The sequence below is a fragment of the Natator depressus genome, chromosome 25 (genome assembly GCF_965152275.1).
Source record: "Natator depressus isolate rNatDep1 chromosome 25, rNatDep2.hap1, whole genome shotgun sequence".
Lineage (NCBI taxonomy): Eukaryota > Metazoa > Chordata > Testudines > Cheloniidae > Natator > Natator depressus.
Window position 1 is genome coordinate 15026542 of NC_134258.1, and position 16086 is coordinate 15042627.

At 42.3% G+C, this 16086-nt stretch overlaps 1 protein-coding gene across 1 annotated transcript in view; it reads left to right on the forward strand.

The window, feature by feature from the left end:
- ELL (elongation factor for RNA polymerase II) overlaps positions 1–16086 on the forward strand; it is an 84311-nt gene that overhangs the window by 61665 nt on the left and 6560 nt on the right. The window contains exons 7-10 of the mRNA XM_074939254.1: positions 3831–3927; positions 8073–8562; positions 12815–12881; positions 15272–15443. Of these exons, the coding sequence (XP_074795355.1) occupies positions 3831–3927; positions 8073–8562; positions 12815–12881; positions 15272–15443 (826 nt within the window). The remainder of the gene's footprint in view (positions 1–3830; positions 3928–8072; positions 8563–12814; positions 12882–15271; positions 15444–16086) is intronic.

Genomic DNA, 16086 nt, shown 5'->3' on the forward strand with positions numbered 1-16086 from the left:
ACCTAGGGTCACCCCAGGGTTAACTGTGACTCAGGATCAATCATGTTAAACCTCATGTGGATGGAGATTAAAGCAAACAAGGCAATATAGCTCTGCATATGGCAGCCATCACCCCTCTGCCCATTTACCTAGCCTTCACTGCCCAGGAGTCCACCTGGACAGAAGCCTCTTACCTTGTACATGTCCCTATTTACTAGCAGCCCCTCATAGAGGCAGCTAGGATGGCTTCTCTGTTTCTAGCTGTTTTTTCAAGCCTTTGAGTTTTGCCTCATCAAAGCCTGTGGGATTAGAACCTCTCTTTGGCAGGCAGAAAGAGTGAAAACATGTTTATTGCTGCAGGAGGGCAGTAAGCAGACTCTTAGAATCTGTCCACTTCATCAGGTACTTGTCCCTAGGATTGAAAGTCTCCCTCCGTCTGGGAGTACACAGAGAGACTCTCATCCTACCTGTACTTTGCAGCTATACTCCTTAAATTACAGCAAGCCCTACAGATCTCTCTTAGGGGACTCTACTCTGTTCTACAGGTTTATAGTCCCACTTCTGGTTTCTGCACGTTTTCCCCAGTCTGTACTGTTTGTTGTGCAGGTAGAGGATTGATTTGGACTTGTTTTGAGGCTTATTTCTGTTGTGATTTTTGGTTAATATAAAATACAGCTTTTTGGTTTGAACCGTTTCCATGGTTTGAAAGCACAGTTGGCCTGAAGATAGGACTTTTTAAACCAACAAAATCTGTAACACTGAATGTTCTTTGGCATACTTAGGAATACTCAAACTGGTGTGTTGTAACCAATTTAAACATCCTTCATGCTGAATTATAGTTAAATGGAAAATTACAATTATCCTTAGTCTGTATGGCTTTAAAAAAAAAAAAAAGTTGATTCTCCCTAGCAGAGACGTGTTTACTGCTTTTCTCGAATTGTGGCAGTCAGTTATGCAGAGAGCTAAAAATAGACCCTGGAAAGGATGTATTCAACTGTACAAACAAAGACCCGCTCAGCCAATGCAGGTAATGAGACTACAAAATGGAAAAACCATGTAGAGTTGAAGCTGGTAGAAAAACACTCTCAAAGAGCCCAGACACCAGATGCAGGGCTTTACATGGTAGCCTCAGTTGCTGCTTAGTTCTGTCCAATTGTTAAATATCCTTTGACGGCACTCTAGTGAGCATAAAAACAAGGAGCTAAATGCTTGGGATGGATTAGGAGTTGCTTTAATAACCCAGCTTTAGACATTTTAAACTGTTTTTAACCAGATTAATGTTGGATTGATTCACCTTTTCCAGTGTTGCTTCCTTTTTCCAGCCTTACCACTGTGTTGTAGCTTAGTCTTTGGAGACCATGTCTCTGCTCTGGGCACTAGAGCGGCATAGCAATGGCACGACCGCTGTGCTGCAGTAAGCACTAGTCTAGATGCAGGCTACAGCAATGGAAGGGGTCCGTCTGTCACTGTAGGAACTCCACATCCCCAAGCAATGGTAGCTAGGTCGATTGGAAGCGTTCTTCTGCTCACCTAACTGTGCCTACACCGGGTTAGGCTGGTACAGCTACGGTGCGAATTCATCACACCCCTGGCCCCGAGCGTGTAACTATTTCAGCCTAAGTTTTACCCGTAGACCAGGCCTGGGTGTTAGCAACTTAAACTGCATTGGATTCAGTGGCTTTATCCCTTTTGGACACCTTTCACTTCAGTAAAGAGAGGTGGCCTGGGATTGCTTTTGTTGACTAGTTTAGGAGGCGCAGTTGTCGTACTTCATAGAGTCCTAGAATCTCAGGGTGGGAAGGGACCTCAGGGGGTATCTAGTCCAACCCCCTGCTCAAAGCAGGACCAATCCCCAGTTTTTGCCCCGGATCCCTAAATGGCCCCCTCAAGGATTGAACTCTCAACCCTGGGTTTAGCAGGCCAATGTGCAAACTCCTGAGCTATCCCTCCCCCCCCCCCCCCCCCCACTTGAGGCTAGTCAATGAGAAACTGACTTAAAGTTAGTTAATTGTAATCTCTGTGCATTACCGCTAGTTCCCTTCATAGGCATACAAATAACTGTCCACTCAAGCATGTTTCTTGAGGTGACCGTTACTACTGAGGCATTTTTTCCACTGAATGTATCCGATGAAGTGAACTTTAGCTCCCAAAAGCTTCTGCTCCAATAAATTGGTTAGTCTCTAAGGTGCCACAAGTCCTCCTGTTCTTTTTGCGAATACAGACTAACACGGCTGCTACTCTGAAACCTGTCATTGAGGCATGGTGGTTTGGTTTATTTTGTCACTTCATTTAGTTTATCTCTTAATTAAGAGAATGTGCATTTAAACATGGAAATTAGCTGCTGAAGTGTAATCAGAGCTTCAGGTTAGAGAAAGAAACAAGTTCCTCTGGTAGAACTTACCCATGTTAAGTAACCAAGATCCATGTGGGTTGTAGAACTGCTACAGTAAAACCTTTTTTGTTTTTCTAAATCCTCTTTAGAGTTAACTTCTTTACCGTTGCAACTTGATTCAGTAGAAGGCATTTATTTCCTGAGTGATTTAAGACATGGGTTCTCTGGATCATGCTGGAAAAGTCCCAGGGCAAAGTTAATGTTCTCTGAAACTTGCTCTGGGCGCTATGGAACTGCATAGAAAAATGAGATTGATACTTAAAAGAAGGTGGATGGATTTAGCAATGAAAATGAACTGTAGTATCTTGTTTTGATGCAAGAGGTTACCATTTTATTTGAGACAATACTGTAAGTGCAGCACTTGGAGCAATCATCTGGGAGGTGCAAGTTTAAAGAGTATTTATTACGGAGCCTTAAATTTGCCTAATGCATAACGGACCAATGAGGCTCTTGTCACAGATTCCACTTCTCCCCTTTAACACCCCAGTGGCTCACTTTTAAGGGATAATTGTCCCACCCTCTGTGGACTAAAATGCTCTCCTAATGGAGAGAGATTTACTCCATTTAACATTTGAACTTGCCTTCAAAGCAGGGACCCGGTAAGAATGTCTCTGCATTGATTAATTTTTTCGTAAGACCATAACCCTACGAGACTGAAAAGTCAGTGAGAATCTAAATGAATTCTGATTACTAAAGGGCATCCATCAGTCGTCAGGCGTGGGCTAGAACACACTGAAGCCATCCAGTACAGTCACTTGGCTTTTTAGTTTTAATATAAATGTTTTATCTGACATGCCTCAAGAATAATTTTGTTAGAGTAGAATGAATTTCTACAGTAGCAATATTTAGGGTTAGGCATCAAGGAAAACAGGCTGAAGGATAAGGGTGTAAAAAAATAAGCTACCTCCCCATCAGACAGTGCTGACCCCAGCCTCTCAGGCGGGGGTTCTCACTGCTCTGTTGACTCAACCCTTGGAAGCTCTGCATGGGCCTGTTCTACTCGTGATGAATACGCAGATGGTGGGGAAAGAGGGAGATTCTGTCAATATTGTGGTGCCCTCAGTGTTTTACTGGGCAAAGTTTTGTACATCTCGAACTGTTTCCTTTCGAAGAGGTTTGACTCTTCTGGGAATCACCCTTGCCCTTTCTAAGGGCAGTGTAGTCGCTGTGCCTGAGGTAAGGAGGGCTTTCTCCCACACCACCTATTGCTGCTTACGAAATTTGTCGGCGTTGGAATGTTAAAGTCCGCAGTGGCCCTTAGAGCTTGCAACTACTTTTGCCGCTAGACCTCCAGCCCAATTGCATGGGAATATCAAACATTAGCTTTACTATGGGTGCAGATTTACTGAATAACTTTCAGATGATCCTCTCATGCTAAAGGAAAGTCTTCAATGCCACCTGATGGGTTTTTGGGTCCCTCAGGTACAGGGTCTAAACCACCATACATTCTGTTTTTCAGGAAGCTCTGTCAGCCCCAGAATGTTAGCAGTTTTGTGGGAGACACTCCTTCCTTGAGTCCGCCAAAAGACAATGTGAACTCCGCTTCCCCTCCTCAGGTAGGTGGGTGAACTGCCGGGGCTAGTATGTGGGGTAGCTTGGTGTCCGGTGGTTAGCACAGGGCTCAGAGTCTGGAGCCACCACAGTCTAAACCCAACGACTGGCTCAGTGTTAGGCCTTGGGGAGGTGTTTTAACCTCTGCTTGCCCATCTGTAAAACTGGACATAGTTACTGCACAAGGGTGGTGAAGATTAACCGATTATAAAACTTTGCATTATTGTGAGTGCCACATGAATCCATTTCCCCTCCCAAGATGCGATGCTGTGCTGTCTGTGTGGGGTTCAGCAGTCTGTTTGCTTAACCTCACCTCTTAAATGCTTTGGAAAATTTTACTCTTTAAACTATTGAAATCCTGTGGCGCTTCTGCTCCTCTGGAACTTAAACACTTTTGAAAATTTGACCCATTACCAATAATTTAGAGCCAGCCAGTAACAACCAGCTCCCAAGCACAACTAAGGGCTTGTCTACGTGCAAGGTACTACGTGGCAAGTCAAGGTGTGACTCTATAGTGCACCAGCTTGCTGCTCAGTAACATCCCATGTGGAGACTGCTGCAGCGCACTCTGGGACTTTCACTGTGCTTGCTGTGTACCTCATTCTCAAGCAGAACTTTTTCTAAAATCTGAGTATTTATCTAGTATGTTTCATCCAAGAAAATCAAGGTGATGGTGGTGTTAGCAATAATACTGGCCTTAGTTTAAGGTGAGTAAAAATTGGCCATTCTTTATTTGGTTTGTTTTCATCTGTCAGGATCTGCAGGCACCAGAATGCGTGGGGCACACTTATTGGGGGTTGCTTGTAGTCTTCTGCATCGCTCCCTCTATCTGCACAGCCCTGCACCTTGTAGCAAAGAGGAAGTAACAGTATTGAGAAGCCACCAGGAGGCATTGAGGAAGTGATGTGGTTGCCCCATAAACCCTTGGCAGAGTGCATTTCCTCTCCACATCCCTCCTGATTGTAACTAGTCTGGAAAGCAGGACTTCCTGTCACCAAGCATTCTTGGGCCTTCTTGAGTTGGCAAACGCGGGGAATTAACTGGAAGAAGAAAGCTAATCGGATGATTTCCATCAAAGGAGCTGAGATTCCAAATGCGCTTTGAGGGAACAAAAATTCCCCTTGCAAACACAACAATCCTGTCTGAGTGAGTAAGGACAATCATTAAATATCCAAAAGAAACACAGTCAAAACTACCCCCAGTATTCCAGTGGGTGCTAAATAATCCTGCCTCAGACTCTGTGCAGCCTTTTTCAGCAAGGCAAATGTACGCTGTGGTACTGAAGGCTATCCAAGATAATTTGGCTGCCTCTGAAACTGGATTAGGGCTGGCAGCCATAGCTTCTGGCTCCAAGCTAAGCTTTTTGTACGTTGACTGAAGAAAGGTTCTTTCACAGTGTAACTCCTCCTAAGCTAACCTGTAACCCCCAAGAACCATCTGATTTAAGATGCAGATGTGGTTAGTTACCCTCATCCATCAACAGTGGATTTATCACTGAAAAGTATTTTCTCAAAGCATTATCTTCAGAACTCTATCCCCATAGGTCTGAAAAGGCAAGTGGAAAATTCCTGCCTTCTCTTCACTTCCAGCCTGCCAGGAGTTTTCCATATGTCAGTAGTGGTTAAAATCATGCCTCTCTACATATGGTGAGTTTCAGCATTTCTCTAGCATCTTTTGTACTGTGAACTCACAGCTCTTTACAAACATTCAGCCTTGAATCCCTGTGAGGTGGGGAAGGATATTATCCCTATTTTATAGGGGAAGAGACTGAGGCACAAAGTTCAAGTAACTAACCAAAGGCCACAGAGTAAGTCAGTATCAGTCTGGAGTAGTGTCAAGAAATCCTGACTCTTGGAGCTCTGACCATTGAATATGCTTCCTCCTTTGCCATTATCCTGTGCAGGTGTTTTGCAAAAGCAGCATCGTTGGCAAATACTTATTCAAAATGCTCTCCAGACAAAAGAGATTGCAGCCCTCTGTTTTGTTAGTGTTCTTCCATTACCCCTTGCATAGGGGTAGCTTTGCTTCCACTGGGTGAAATTTGAAACAAAAAAGTTAGAAAGAGACTGACAGGGATTGGGTTTTGGGCTTCTACAGGAGACGAACAGAGCAGAGTAGTACCAGTAATTACTTTTTAGAACCTGACCTCTTACAGCTTTCTCTGTCCACTTGGCCATACAGCCTCTCCGCACAAGGGCCTTCTAGTCCTGTTTGGCACTTGTGCTCCTTTTTGTCTGGCTGTGCAGTTACTGTTAGGGTCTCTAAGAGAACTAGCTGCTTGGGTAGCAGAATTAGGTTTCTCCTGTATTGGATTGAGGCCTGGCAGTTTATACTTGCGTCCTATCTGGGGTCTCCGGTGAGACAACTTGGTGGATTTGCATTGGATTCATAGATTCTAAGGCTAGAAGGTTCCATTGTGATCATCTTGTCTGACCTCCTGGATAACACAGGCCAGAGACCTGCTCCAAAATAATTCCAAGAGCAGATCTTTTAGAGAAACCTCCAATCTTGATTTAAACATTGCCAGTGATGGAGCATCCCCTGGGTAAATTGTTCCAGTGGTTAATTACTCTCACTGTTAAAAAAATAAATAAATAAATGTATGCCTTATTTCCAGTCTGAATTTCTCTCGCTTCAACTTCCAGCCACTGGATCATGTCAGACCTGTCTTTGCTAGATTGAGGAGCCCAATATTAAATGTTTGTTCTGCATGCAGGGACTTGTAGACTGTAATCAAGTCATCCCTTAACTTTTTTGTGTTAAGTTAAATAGATTGAGCGCCTTGTGTCTATCACAAGGTGTGTTTTCTAATCCTGTAATCATTCTTGTGACTGTTCTCTGAGCTCTCTCCAGTCCATCTACATCCTTCTTGGATTGTGGCCACCAGAACTGGACACAAGATTCCAGCAGTGTCGGTTCCTACTCAAGATTCCCCTATTTATGCATCCAAGGATAGCATTAGCCCTTTTGGCCACAGCACCTCACCGGGAGCTCGTGTTCAGCCAGTTATCCACAATGACCCCTAACTCTTTTTCAGTCATTGCTTCCTAGGATAGAGTTCCCCCATTGTGTAACTATGGCCTATATTCTTTGTTCCTAGATGCATACATTTACATTTAGCTGTATTAAAAAGCATATTGTTTGCTTGCACCCAGGTTACCGAGCAATCCAGATCACTTTGTTTCAGTGACCATCCCCACCAGCCTGTTTTTTGTCATCTGTAAATTTTCAGTGATCTTATGTTTTCTTCCAGGTCATTAATAAAAATGTTAAATAGCATCAAGCCAAGAACTGATCCTTGTGGTAACCCACTAAGACACAGCTGCTAGAAGATTCCTGGTTTACAGTTACATTTTGAGACCCATCTGTTAGCCATCTTTTAATCCACTTAATGTGTGTTGCATTAATTTTATATTGTTGTGGTTATTAATCAAAATGTCATGCAGTTCCAAGTCAAACACCTTACAGAAGTCTCATCAACACTATCACCTTTATCAACCAAATTTGTAATTTCATCAGAAAGATATCGCATTACATAGGAACTATTTTCCATTAACCCATATTGACTGCATTAATTAATTACCCTCCTTTTATTCTTTAATTGAGTCCTATATGTTACCGACAGGCCTAAGATTACCTGGGTCATCCTCTTTACCCTTTTTAAATATTGCCACAACATTAGCTTTCTTCTAGGTTTCTGGAACTTCTCCAGGGTTCCAGTGCTTATTGAAAATCAACTTTAATGGTTTAGCCAGCTCTTTGAAAACTCTTGGATGCAAGTTATCTGGACCTGCTGATATTAGAAATGTCTAACTTTAGTAGCTACTGTATAGTATCCTCCTGAGATACTAATGGAATGGAAAGTTATAATATGACTGCATCTGTTTCCCTCCCTCCCTCCCTCCCTCTCCTCTCCCCCCCCCCAATATACAGAACAAGAAAGTTTGTTGAACACCTTTATTGAATGCCTTTTCTGCATTGGGCTGCTGGTCAAAGTACTTTATTTTATTGCATTTATTTTTTAGTGACTTTTGTTTGCTTATTGATACAGCAGTGCCACCTACTGGTGAAGCAGAGTATTTAAAGCAAATGACTCATTTGAAATCACTGTCTTGTTAGTCTTTAAAAGAATGTTTTTCTTTGTCCTCAGAAACGATCCCAGCCTCTGGAATTCATTGATCCACTAGCCAACAAAAAGCCTAGGATATCTCACTTGGCCCATAGAACTCAGCCCACTTTCAATGGGAAACTGAACTCCTCGAACGGAAAAGATGCACCTGCTCCTGCAGTGCAGTCAGCTGTGGCCGATTCTGTCAGCTCCGGCTCTCACTTACCGGTTCTGGAGCTTCCAAGGCCTCATGACCCCCTTTCCGATGTCAGCAGTGACCTAAGTCACAATGGCAGAGACTGTGAGAACCCAGAGGCAACTGACAGATTGACTGATCCTTTGTCAACAGACTGTCCCCAAACAAGCAAACACAACTGTAGCTCACTGTATGTGAAAACAAAGAAAAAATCCAAAAAGCACAAAGAAAAAGAGAGAAAAGAGAAAAGTGAAGAAAAATGCAAAGAGGAGAAGCAGGACTGTGAACTAATCAAGAAAGGTGGCTTAAAAATTAATACCCCCAAGGGTGTCACAGGTATGTAAATTTTGAAACACTTTGCCTGCCTGTATGAACAAATGGCTGCATGGAAAATATTGGTATAGATTGTTTCTGTTCTAAACCCATCATACCAAAGTGTCCTGCCTATAGATCACTAGCTCTACCTAGATCAACGTATGGTCTTTCTGTGCAGAGTATATCAAGTTTTTCCTGTTTAACTTTTTATTTTATACTGTTTTGGAATCTACTTCTGATTGTGTCAAGTTTCTCCTCATTAAATGAAAAGCCTTGTATTAGTACATGGATAGTCATTCTGGTCTGAATACCAGTTTGTCACTGATTACTTATAGCTGCCACTCTGTTTCCCAGTGGATTTGCATTTTCATATTGTTGGTCATTGTGTTGATTTTAACTCCATAATAGAAAACCTAGTCACATCAAAGGCTTTTAATGCTGGATACAACAGAAGCTGTAGATAAACTTAACGTGATACCTGTTGTTCTTTGGACTCAGACAGTATAAGCTTTCAAGCTAACAAGGTTCATTATTGTATTTTGTTTACCTGATATAATTTTCTCAAGGATCAACAAAGCTACCAACATCTCAAGTGTTAAAAAGGACGAATGGCAAAAACAACCCCAATACAGTGTTTCAGAGATTACTTACTGCGTAGATTCACAGAAATTACATGGGAAAAGCTCTGTTGGCTAATCTAGTCCATTCACCTGCTAGTGCAGTCATGTTTCCTGTTTGCTACTGTTTGGCAAGTCTAATTTATAATGTCTCAAGCAATATTGCTTCTGCTGCAGCCTTTGGGAATAGCAGTTCAAGGCTCATAGATCTGTCACTAAATTGTACTTTACATCCAGCCTTTTTCCTTAATTTTACCCCATTACTTCTAACTAATCTCCATTTTTAACCACACTAAATCCGTCTCCACCTTTGATGCATGAGAATGCATATACATTCCTTTCTTTTGAGTAGAGTTTATCTTTTATAGGAGATACATTCTGTTAAAGCCCAAATACAAGTAAAAAATAGAATGAATTGTTTTTGATAAAGGTACGCACTTGTTTTAAAGAACGAACGTCCAGGTCAATATAGGGTGAGCTCAATAGAGAAGATATTGACTCTTGTGATTTCCCATACCAGCCAGAGCAGTTCATGTACACAGGATCTGATTGCTGACCAGTGATTTTAACTGCTCTTGTGTAGGCTGTTTTGACCATTATAAATGGGGTAAGTTTTGGTACTTCAGGATGCTTTCCATTAATACATCAAACCTCATTTTACTATTTTTATCTTATTTACTATGTGCCAAATACTCACTTTTCTGTGAATTTCTTCTCTTCCTGTTGCTCTTGTCTGTGTGACTGTCGTCTTGATTTTGGCGTAAGTCATACAGAATATACATGCTATTTTCCTGGCACACTTCTTGTTCAGTAGCAAAATATTACAATTCTTTTTCTTTCTTTTCTTTTTTTTTTTTAGTGAGCTACTGACACTTTAAAAATCCCAGACTAGAAAGTAAGGTAGAAAAGTGGTAAAACAGCAGTTTTGCAGTTCTGACTTGTTGCTGTATTAATGGGAACTGAGCTTGGGTGTTTCTTCACTTGTCCCACACGTATCACATCTATACATTTATAAATAACTTATTTTCCGCAATTCCTAGCAATGCTCCAAGTGATTGGAGATTAGAAGTAACTATAAGCAAAATGTAGCAGGTGATGCTTGGATTCAGCATTGTAACTGGTTGAGTAAATCCAGCTAGGTTCATCTCCACATCTCCGAGGTGCCTCGTATAGAAGTTGAGTTTGTCCTTGCAGACTATTACTAGTTCTGTTTTAGCTGGAGATGACCACATCAGGGTCTCCTGAATTAGACAATAGGTGGCACTCAAGGGCAAAATGAACCTTTGTTGATTTATTTCTCTCTCCTCTCGGCTTTCCTTCTTACCCTTGTCCCAAATAGTCCTTCACTTCCCTAACCCGTACTCAGGTAGGTAAGTAATTTGGTGGGGAGGACTGTCTCCGCTCACCATCAGAAATCAAGATTGCTGTACTCATGCTGGTAGTCCTTATGCCCACTTCTTGTTCCTCGTATGCTTTCCTTCTCCTTAGGGAAGTCTTGGTACAACCTCCAATAGGAATGTATGGGGCAGCTTATCCTAGGACGGGATTTATTACTTCAGAAGTAGCTTTGGGGTAACTACTCCAGAGGAATTTTAGGGAGGATGAAAACACCAAAGTAGTTATAGCTGATGCTATAAATGTGGGGCTTGGGCAATATGCTACCATTCCTATGTAACTCATTTCTGTATTACAAGACCAATATATAGTCAAGATTCTACTTGCTTTGCTGACTCATTTGCTTTGAAGGAAGATTTTGAAGCACATTGTACTTCTCCAAAATAGGATGAGTACACCCTCAGTTCTATGGCTTTGAAGCCACCCCCATTTGCCTCTGCAACTTGCTTCTTCCTCTCGGACTGCAACTGACTTCCTAGTAGGGCCTATCAGGGCATTGCGCACTACTCACCTTTCAGATTAATTTCCCACTGCTTATGAGGTATCCTCCCCTGAAATGGTCATAAGAACATAGCCATACTGCATGCCAGTGGCTGGCCAGATGCTTCAGAAGGAATGAACAGAAGAGGGCAGTTTTGAGTGACCAGTTACTGATCCATGAGAGGATAACTTATCCTATGACTGCTTGGTTTGCTTAAGAGCCTTTGCTGAGGAACCTTGTCAAAGGCATTCTGAAAGTCCAAGTACATTGTTTCGACTGGATCACCCTTGTCCACATGCTTGTTGACTCCCTCAGAGAATTCTAATAGATTGGTGAGGCCTGATTTCCCTTTACAAAAGCTGTGTTTACTCTTCCACAACAAGTTGTGTTCGTCTATGTGTCTGATCGTTCTGTTCTTTACTATAGTTTCAACCAATTTGCCTGGTACTGAAATTAAGCATATTGGCAGCCTGTAATTGCTAGGACCACCTCTGGAGCCTTCTTTACAAATAGGTGTTGTGTTGGCTACCCTACACTTACCTGATACAGAGACTGATTTAAGTGGTAGGTTACGTACCATAGCTAGTAGTTCTGCAATTTCACTTGAGTTCTTTCACAACTCTTGGGTGAATATTATCTGGTCCTGGTGACTCATTACTGTTTTATTTATTTGTTCCAAAACCACCTCTGACACCTCAGTGTCGGACAGTTCCTCAGATTTGTCAGCTAAAAGGAATAGTTAGTTATGTATTCAGCTCAGATTGAAGTCAAGTCTACCTTGGACCTATTTATAAAATCTTACGCTTGCCAAGTTCTGATGCCATCCTCTTCACCTAAAAATCCCATAAGTTTTTCTTAGGGTATGTCTACACTGGCAATTGAACGACACAACTTTTGTCTTTCAGAGGTGTTAACCCCCCCCACACCTGAAAGACAGAAGTTTTGCTGTGATAAGTGCCAATGTGAACAGCGCATTGTCGGCAGCAGTGCTCTCCTGCCAACAACGCAAACACCGCTCGCGGGGGGTGGAAGTTTTGTTGGCTGGAAAGCTGACAACCAGCGGCTACACTGCACGACTTTTAGCGACACCACTGTAGTGTCACAACCATGTTGCTAAAAGCTGTGTAGTGTAGACCTAGCCTGAGTCCTTTGCCAATTCACTTCCACCTGTCCAACTCCCAGTTTTCCTAGCTTTCTGGAATAGAGTGTGCTTTCTGGTGTGCTCTGTGTGGATGGCCTAGTCTGTAGACATGCGTGAATAACAGCAGGAGTTTGGTTTATGAAATCGTAAATCTCTCTAAATGCAGAGTTGAACATCTCTCTTCATCCCATTCTGACATGTAAAACTTCCTCCAGGAATCTATACTGTGAATAGCAGTAAAGCATGTAGTATAGAATAGAAGGGAAGATAATTTATACTCTGCTCAACTTTCTGATCTGCCCATCTGGATTGCATTAATTTGTTTTGGAGTTCACCAGTGCTGGGATTAGTACGTTATCCCTGCTGAGAGACATGCAGCAATATGTATAAACCAGTTAAATTAAGGGATGTTTTTGCTGCTCAACACATTTGCAAATAGATCAATATTCGCTAAATCTGGCAGTTCCAGCCATCTCATCATATTGATACTCTGCCTTTGGTCAGTTTAAACTAGAAACACAAATCTTCTTATATCAAGGAAAATGCATTTTATAAATGGGGTATGAAGTTGGACTTTAACTTAACATACCTTTTGTAAGATGTAGGGTTGATGGAAATGTGGGTTTTTATTTTTTGCAGGTTTAAATGGAACATGCAATAATTCTAGTGTACCAACATCAACTTCGGAAATGCCAGATTATTTATTGTAAGTATCTTCATTGTATCGTTACCTTGGTCCAATTCCAAAGTATCCGTCAAAACCAGCTAGTGACTAAGACATAACTAACCATCACTCAGTTATTTTCTCATTTCTATGTTAGAGCTCTGATTTCTGTTAGAACTCTCTAAAAATTATTTAAAAAAACCCAGGTATTGAATCCAAATTCACAAATGTATGGCCTTAACCTCCAACTAGGTTTTACAGCAGATTCTCTTTTCCCCCCTCACCCCAGAGTTCAAGGCTGTTTTCACTGCAGTGGTTGACTACACCTACCCCATAAATAACAATATCTAATTGTCAAAGCCCTTGAAACACATTAATCCTCACAACCCGTTTGGAGGTTGGTAAACAATATCCTATTTTATAGATGGAGACATTGAGAGGAAATAACTTGCTCAGTATTAGACAGAAGTCCATCACTTTCCAATAGTACTCTGGATTCTTAGGGTGTATCTGAAAGATCATCTTGTTGCAAGGGGAAACCCTATACTCTGGGTTTGATGGGGAAGTGAGAAACTGCTTTTTAAAATGTTTTCTGTTAAGTGTATTTATCTGTAATGTTTTAGTCTTCACAAAATTTTGCTAATGATTGTAGTATCAGTCAGTTCACTTTTAAGCCAGGAACCTGTTTGTTCAATCAGTGTTAAATATGGCTCTCTAGATCCTTTGTCCAGTCATTGACTGAATATATGAGATTTTATTTTTGCTGGTATCCTTGCTGGGGGGGTGGGGGCGGTGAGGATAATGAGTTTCTATCTCCCTTTGTTTTAGTGACATCTGACCGTTGTGTGATGACTCCAGATGGGAAGTTAATGGATTTTTGAATTAGGTGGGGAAAAGCAGCACATTAGCAGGCTCAAAATACCAGAGTTACTCCTCATAGGAAGGGTAATCCTTGGCTTATGGTGCCAGGTTTTTCACCTTAAACTTTTTTTAATCAAATCCCCCTGACTCCCATTAAGCAGTACTTGTTGCTATGGGTAACTCACATCCTTTCTACTTGAGGTTTTTGGCAGCTTAAAGCCAGATCTGTTTGTAAATAAAACTCCACACTTTCCGCTGTTGTGAAATGTCACTCAGATCTGGTACATACCCCTGAATCGGACTAGGTAATGCTGCCAGCCCTCTTCTAGCCCCATTGGATCTATTTTGGGGTACCCAGGGATCATGCAGCCTTGTGCTTCATGAAGAGATGGAGAGGGCATCCTTTTATTCTGCTTGCAATGCAATGGCGGGTATGACTGTTTCCCATGCTCTAATCAAAATGGTGGTTTTACTGATATATAGACCACTGGACTGTATAGGGCAGTTCACAGCTGAGTTCTCTGAGCTGCTGTTGGTGCTGCTGTTGCAGGAATTGAGGACTCTTTGAGTGCAGCAGACAAAAGTGCTAGTGAGGACACAGCCCGTGTCCAGCAAAGTTATGAAGTTAAGCTCCCAGGCTCAGGGTTTGAAAATCTTTGAGGATGAGGATTGATAGCTCAGGCATGGAGTGATCGCTTTGTGTCATCTCTCCTGTGCAGTCTGGTGGTCAGTAGCCCAGTAAAACCACAACTTTGCAGCACAGGGAACAGTCATATCCTCTAATAAGCTAATACGTAGCTGTGACACTTGGAGTACCTTTCCCAGACCTGAGGAGGAGCTCTGTGTTGCTTGAAATCTTGTCTCACTGACAGAAGTAGATTCATACAATATTGCCTCACTCACCTTGTGTGTCTCTCATTCTGGGACCGACGTGGCGACCACAACACTCCATACAATATACGTGTCAATTCAGTCACTTTAGTGGTGCATTTTAATAAATTAGGCTCCCTTTGGTACAGAGGGTTAGTTCAGAGTCCTTCACTCTGTTCTCCTTCAGTCACTTAAGACCTGTGTTAGCCTGGCAGCACTCCAGCCCCCACTGTCGCTGCTGCAAAGAGTAAAGTGTGATACTGGTGGTGTCACCTGTGGTAAAGCAGATGTGAGAGAGAGTGGTCCCTTATATCGGACTAGTTAGGAGGTGCCCTGCTGCAAGTCAGGCTAATTGCATTTGATTAAACTGAGTGGCTTTTAAATGACCACCTAGATGTGCCTTTGGATCTACATGGGTACTCTCAGTATGTTCAGTTCATGCAAGGTATTTTCAGAAGGTGAAGAGGGGATAGGTCCCCTTTTTTAATATGGGAAGTGCTGTGTCTTCTGTGTTCGTGCAGTCCCCACACCAGTGGGGGCCCAATGCTGACTGAGGGCTCCAGGTGCTGTTGCAATGCAAATAACACTGTTTGTCCTGGAAGGCAGGCACCTGCCAGACCTGCTTCTTTGAACTGCAGTAACCTTGCTGCTTGGAAAGAGACATTTGTTCTAAACTGCCATTTAAACTCTGTTCCCTTCAGAAAATATGCATCCATTTCCTCTTTGGAGCAGCGTCAGAGTTATAAGAATGACTTCAATGCGGAGTACAATGAGTACAGAGACTTGCATGCCCGGATAGAGAGAATAACTCGACGGTTCACCCAGTTAGATTCCCAGCTGAAGCAGCTTTCGCAGGGCTCTGAAGAATATAAGGTATAAGCAGGAATATCTGTTTGAAAACCTAACCCTGCCGCTCGTAGAGCTGTGTTTTGTTTGTAGTTCACATGGCCTTTTTGTTGGGGTGTCTTGGGAGGACTTACATCAGGCGCTGTTACTGTATTAAATGTACTGTACGCAGCCCAGAACTGATAGATGCACAGCATACGTACAGCTGACAGCTTTTCAGGCTGTTTGAACAGCGCTGTGTTCTTTCAGTTGAAACACATATTGTGGTACTTGTTGACAATGAGCAGCCTCACTGAGACAATTGGTGTCCCCAGCCAAATCCTGCTGGCAGCGATTAGTGTATTATCCTAGCCAGAAACATGATATTTCACCAGTATGGGAGCTTATTAAAGATGGAAAGCGAGCTAATGTGGGGTTGTGTGTTTCTCTTGATGCTTTGATCTTCAACCTGTCAGACTGACTTTAAGAGCTTTAACTATTCATTAGCTTGAGAAAATAAGTTTCACTGAGGATAATAAACTGTTCTTTACCGAGCACTGACTGTCCTGCTCGAATGTCCTTCCCTTCCTTTGAAATACCCTTTGTTTTGCTGTTGCTTTTCTGGGGACAGCAGAATAATTCAACACTTGTCAGTGGAGAAAAGTTAAGCTACTTGCAGAGTAGCCTTGGT